We start from the raw sequence: 6,477 nt of genomic DNA, 5'->3' as shown, positions 1-6,477 counted from the left end.
ATATATATATATATATATATATATATATATATATATATGTATACACTATTGTTATTATATATAAAGAAAATGTAATTATAAAATATTTTATAAAATAAAAATTCTTTTAATTTTACCATTGTATCATTAGCTCATTAATCTTATCTCTAATTGGTAATACCTGCTGATGCACTTCCACCGGAATTGGCTTCTCTATAGGAACTGGCACGTGCTGCGGCACTTTCACTATCTGCGGTACTCGAATTGCTACAGGATGTTTTACAGGCACCGGAAATGGGATGTGATGAGGTACCTAAAAAACGTAAAAAATATAATTAATCAGCCATGCGCGAACATTTACACTATAAGAAGAAAAATTAAAAATTCCTAATGTTTTCATGTACTTTTATTAAGATAATACTAAAATTGAAATAAAATTATTTTTCTCTTTCTAGCTTTTTTTTCTAATACCTATTATTATTATTATTATATATTATATATACACACACACACATATATATTATATAAAATACATTACATATATATATATTATATATATATTATATACATATATATATTATATAAATATACATATGTATATATGTAATCTGTATAAATAATTTCAGCATTAAAATGTAAAAAATGCACTTAATTATGCATTTAATTATATTAAAAATTCTTAAAAAAAGATGTTCTTGAGAAAATTTCAGCAATGAAATTTTTGGGCGTTTTCATTTTTTATAAATATATAAATTTATCGGAAAAGAATGTTTTATTATATTCTGTTTTATTTGTTTCTTTTTTATTGTCAAGTATTAGTTTTTATAAATCTAATTATGATCTTTGCAGTTATTTTGGATCTCAATATCCGATCTCAAATTTTTTTTAAATAACAAGATTAAATTTATAAAAACTTGAAAAATGCATCAAGTTAATCAATACTTTCGAATTGTTAATTAGCTTTCGTTTTCTCTCGGAAAACTGCTCACCTTAACGGGATATGGTACAGGGACCTTGATGGCTACTGTCTTAGTAACCTTGATCACCTTGGTCGGTACCTCTTGTAAATGTACTGATTGCGAGATGAGCTTGGGCTCATCTGCTCCAAGACCATGGCCTTCATGTACCAAGAACGAGGGCCATGCCGTGACCGTCATCGCCACCAGCGTGAGTAAAAACTGCAAAGGTGTATCATCATCATGAAAGCGTAACGAACTTGTCTGACAGACTTGTAAATTAGCGATTGAACATGACACCACATCAATTGCAACGAAAGCAATTGCATAGAAAATTTCAACGATCAAGATTTAAATACTTTACATCTCAAAATTTATTAATTAATAGAGTTACAAATTTATGATAAATAGAATTTTTAAATAAATAGAAAAGAATTATTATTAGAATATCATAATGATGATATATTAATATCAAAATAATACTTAATTTTTATATTGAACTAAAATAAAAGTTTATAACTACTTACGCTGCTTCATTTGTATCATATATCTACAAGTTTAAAAAAATGTTTTTTAATTTGGCAATTATACATTGAGCAAAGTTTTAGTTTAAAAAAATCTATGTTTTTTATTACGATATAATAATTTTTAACGGAATTATCAACAATTATCGAAATGCTCTTTTCAATCTATTTTCAATAGCTTAGTAATAAAAAATCTTAAAAATGTTTTTAATAAACGATTTTGTAGGCAAATCTTAAACTTTTACATTATAATCGAAAATTTTTGCATGTTTTTGCATTTTTGGCCACGTGACAGACCTACAAAATGAGAAGAAAATTTTCCATTTTGTTCAGTTGGTTTTTTATATATAAAAGTTTTTTATATATAAAAATAATCAATCTTATAGAAAAGATACAATGACCTTTCAAAAGTAGAGATTTTCAACTTTAAAATTTTTTTCTCTAATTACAATTTCGTTCATTTTTAATAAAATTTACAGCTGCTCAATTCTCAAATTCAATACTCAAATCACAATTTATATTTCATTTATATTCAATTTCAGTTATCTGCATTTCTAGATTTTAATATAGATTTTAATATAGATATATATTTAAGTGATCGCATTTCGAGAGAAAAATTTTAAAGTAATGTCATTCGTAAGAGATTTATCAAAATCACTATCAAACACACGTATCACAAAGCTGTCATTTCCAGTAATCCGAAAGTCGTGTTATCCAGAAGAAATGAAGAAATACGATGATTCTGAAATCTCCATGATTTTAAAATTTTTGACCACGGTAGAAACTTACGAATTTCAACATGATTGTCATCTTGTGGTTCTGGATCAAGATCCGATGGTGTTTCCGTACTGACTATCATAGTCTACACGGTGGCTTATATACGAGGACCTTCACCATGAATCGGTTCACCACGAAGAAAACACTCACTCACTCTCTTTCCGACTAGCCGATCTCTTTCTCCATTGATCTCGTCTCCTCTTCTCCGTTTTTTGCGGTTGTTCGTTTTTGCGATTAGACTTCTCGTGCAATTAGTTCAACGACCTAACCGATAATGAACTAATGGGCGCGACGGAAAGAAAATATAGTAGGGTAAGAGGTCTTAACATGAATCACGAATAAAGAGATCGAGAGTCACGATGATCACAAAGAGATACGCCCTTTCCAATACAAAATTTAATAGATACATGTTTAAACAAATGCAAATTAAGAATATTTTTATGCATATTTTTCTTAATTTTAATTTAGATTAAATTAAATAATTTATATACATAAAATATATATATATATAATCCTTTTAATATAAGATATATTTATATGAGAGTGATTTATAACGTTTTATGTGAAAAATTTAATTTATTTACTATAAATCTATTATATGTATATTATAATATATAAATATACATTTACGTATATGCATTATATTTAGTATATAATAAACAAAAAAGGTTATTCACAGATTGATTGATCGCAGTTTCTCGTTAGATTATCTCATGCAAACAATAAAAAAAGCATAGGAAATAATAATTTCGACATATAACTTATGTTTCAATTTCCGGTTGTATACTAATATGAAAAACGTGCGATCAATATCTTCTCAGAAGCGAAGCGAATGTAATGTAAACGAGAGTGAAAGGACTATCACCGAAAGGTAGCGACGGAGTTCATACAAAGTAAGAAGGCCTGCGACCTGATTCACCGGTTTCCATTTCGCATACGTGCAATATAACATAAGAGTGGCATTCGTTTCGTAAGAAAATACACAAGTTCATTGTCAATCAGTCGCAACAGAAATATTTATTTTATTTTTAACAGAATCTAGAATAAAAATGCCTTTTTAAAACAATTTCATTAAAAAAATATTTTCTTAAAATATTTTAGAATATATGTTTCAATTTTTAATGTTTTTCTTACTTCAATATGTTTATATTAATATATTTGTATTTAGTACAGTTTTAATAAAATTATTATTGGGTTGTCCGAAAAGTTCGTGCCGACTAATTTATATAATTTAATTAATGTATACTAAAATTTAAATTTTCTGCGTTTCAATTTTCCTTCAACATCGGCACTTTCCGGACAACCCAATACTTAAAAATTGAAATTATTTAATGACATTGATATAATAAATTTGGTATAATAAATATATAATCTAAATTTATAAAGTAATTATCTCGCAAAAATAAAAAAACACATTTATTGTAGATTATATATATTATTTATTATAATACAATAACTTTATAATACAATTATTTATTATAATACTCTAAAAAGCGGTGTGAACTTAACTCCATGAGGTCTATACAATTTTTATTATGTTGGTATTAAATTAAAAATCAACATAATGTGAATTTAATACCACAAGTTTAAAATTTACACACCCATGATGTTAAATCCAAAGATATTAAATTCATATCGACGTTTTTTAGAGAGAATACAATAATTTTAATAATTTATCTCTCTGATTACCTTTATTCTCTAAAAGTGAATCAGTGATTTCAGTGCTATATATTTATAACCAGTGTTGGGGATAGTATCTCTATACATGTATCTAGATACATGTATAAAGATACATTTTGTATATCTAATCTGTATCTGAGATACATTCAAATTCGAGTATTTGTATCTGGAGTATCTGTATCTAGATAAAAAAAACACACATCTGAACTGATTTTCAGATATATTTTGCAGATACATTTCCTTAGCATAGTCATAATTCCATTTTATGCGTAATTGTCGATTGATCCTATTCCAAAAAAAAACAGCTTTGTTGCAAAATTCTATAACATGATTGATTTTTCTTTTAGTTTTTCACAGGATTTAAATGCAAATCGGTCATATTAAAGAATTTTACAACTGTTTTTTCTGCTGAACATAGCCAGTGATCTTAGATTGTAAAATTTCTAACGCATGTATAGTTAAGCTGGAAACACAATGCTTGAAGCATTTTTAATTTGTAAAATTAAAATGCATAATATCATCTTATAATTCTTATTCTAAATCGTTTTGTGATAATTATAAGTTTTTTTATTTATATAAATTATAAAAATAAAATTATTTATATAATTATTTATATAAATAAATGAATGATTATCTATCTATGAATTATCTATATGAATAAATGAATTCATTTAATAACTAATACATTTTTTTATACATTATCATTATTACAATAAAATTAATTTAAGAGAATCTGAAATGTATCTGAAGATACTTTCACAGTATCTGATATCTGTATCTATATACATCTTAATATATATATCTATATCTGTATTTAGATAAATTTACGTATATATAACTGTATCTATATTTAGATAAATTTTAAGAGTATCTTACCCATCACTACTTATAACTGATGCAATCATCAGCGAATATTTATTGTTTTTCAATAATAATACATTGATTTATTTTTAGGAAGTTTTTTCCGATATTTTATCAATATTTATTATTTAGTATCATGTATTTCTGTTAATAATGATCACGAGCTTTATTCCAGTTTTAGAATCATTTGTATTTATTTATTCTTTTTTTGTTAATAAATATAAAAAAGTAGACATAGCACACTTTCTCCAATGATTGCAAATCATTTACTCGTATAAACTTATTATTTATACTATATAAGATTGCACTAATACCAATGTCTGTAACATTGCTAAAAATAAAAGCAAGAGAAAAATCATGAAACCGAAACCACTATCTGAATAATCATAAAGCCACTGGAACAGCAAAAATATGAAATTAAATTCAGTAATAAGGACAATTTGGAAATCAAATTAATCAATAACTATTGTGAAAAATGAGATGATAATATTTCTAAAATTAAAGATTTAAATTTGTTAGCTGTAAATAATTGATTATTTCCGAATTACGTGAGCAATCTGATAAATGCATCCATGTATCTATTTATACAAAGTTATTGCGATTATTAAAAATATAAACATTAATTATCGATTTATGTATTAACTATACGTTATTACGAACAATCTCCGTGAATGAATTTTGCCGACTTTCATTGAAAGTGAGAGGAGAAAGAGAAGATCGTGCAAATAATTTTACTTTTGCTTTTGTGTCGAACCGGTTATTATTCTTCTCACTCTAAAGCCTTATTTTATCCTAAGCCCTATTCAAATTTGATACCATTCTATATGTTAAAATTTCATAATTAATTCTACAACTGCACATTTCTATAGTTGTACAATGCGTACAACAAAAAATTTAAAAACTAGTTTTAATATTTTTTTTATTTTAAATTCTTTTTTTAAAGAATTATAATAAAATGCATAAAAATATATTTTTTTAAATAAATTTGCATGTTAAATTATTTTTAATTAATTATTTAATATTTATAAAGTAACTTAAATTATTTTCTATTAATTGAATTATTAAAAATTAAAACAATTTAAGATACTTATCATCTAATTTAATTTAATTAAAAGTAAAATTTATACAAAAATCAATTACGTAAAAAATTAAATTAAAATATAATCAGTATAACAAGATTGAAATTTAAGTACATAGGCGGAGATGCGGAAGTGAACGTATGGGAAAAGGTATTACTTCCTACCTTCACTTATATTTCAAACATGTTGCAACAAAGATTTAACAAAAGAACAACATTTTTGCGTAAGCTTCTTTTTCAGCAAAAGCCAGAGAAAGGCATAAAATATACAATACACGAACGCCATATTATTCATATTGATTTATGACTGAATATACGTGTGAATTTATAGAGAGATCTAGGAAGTGATTTATTGTTTAGCAATAACAAAGGACTATGATACTCGAGAAGTTATACTAAAACTTTCAAAAGTTTGCAAAAAAAATATTTTTATATGAAATTAACAAATTATTTACTAAAACATATTATGTTATTACACATAATTAATATATCATTATTAATTATAGTTAAAAAAAAAGAAGAATATATAATTTGAAAGTAAAGAAAATAGTCATCTATAATTTTTGTAAATAATTTTTTATATCTTTTTAAATACTTAATATTTAAAATTTTTAATAAAAAC

At 24.7% G+C, this 6,477-nt stretch overlaps 1 protein-coding gene across 1 annotated transcript in view; it reads right to left on the bottom strand.

Annotated features, from left to right (window-relative positions):
* LOC105626613 (zinc finger protein 512B-like) overlaps positions 1–2,318 on the bottom strand; it is a 3,663-nt gene extending 1,345 nt beyond the window's left edge. The window contains exons 1-3 of the mRNA XM_012207907.1: positions 2,249–2,318; positions 969–1,207; positions 161–292 (exon numbers count right to left, since the gene is read on the bottom strand). Of these exons, the coding sequence (XP_012063297.1) occupies positions 161–292; positions 969–1,207; positions 2,249–2,318 (441 nt within the window). The remainder of the gene's footprint in view (positions 1–160; positions 293–968; positions 1,208–2,248) is intronic.
* Between the last annotated feature and the right edge of the window lie 4,159 nt (positions 2,319–6,477).

Source organism: Atta cephalotes (genome assembly GCF_000143395.1).
Source record: "Atta cephalotes unplaced genomic scaffold scaffold00005, whole genome shotgun sequence".
Classification (NCBI taxonomy): domain Eukaryota; kingdom Metazoa; phylum Arthropoda; class Insecta; order Hymenoptera; family Formicidae; genus Atta; species Atta cephalotes.
The sequence above is the reverse complement of the archived record's forward strand: the minus strand, read 5'-3'. Positions and strand labels throughout refer to the sequence as shown.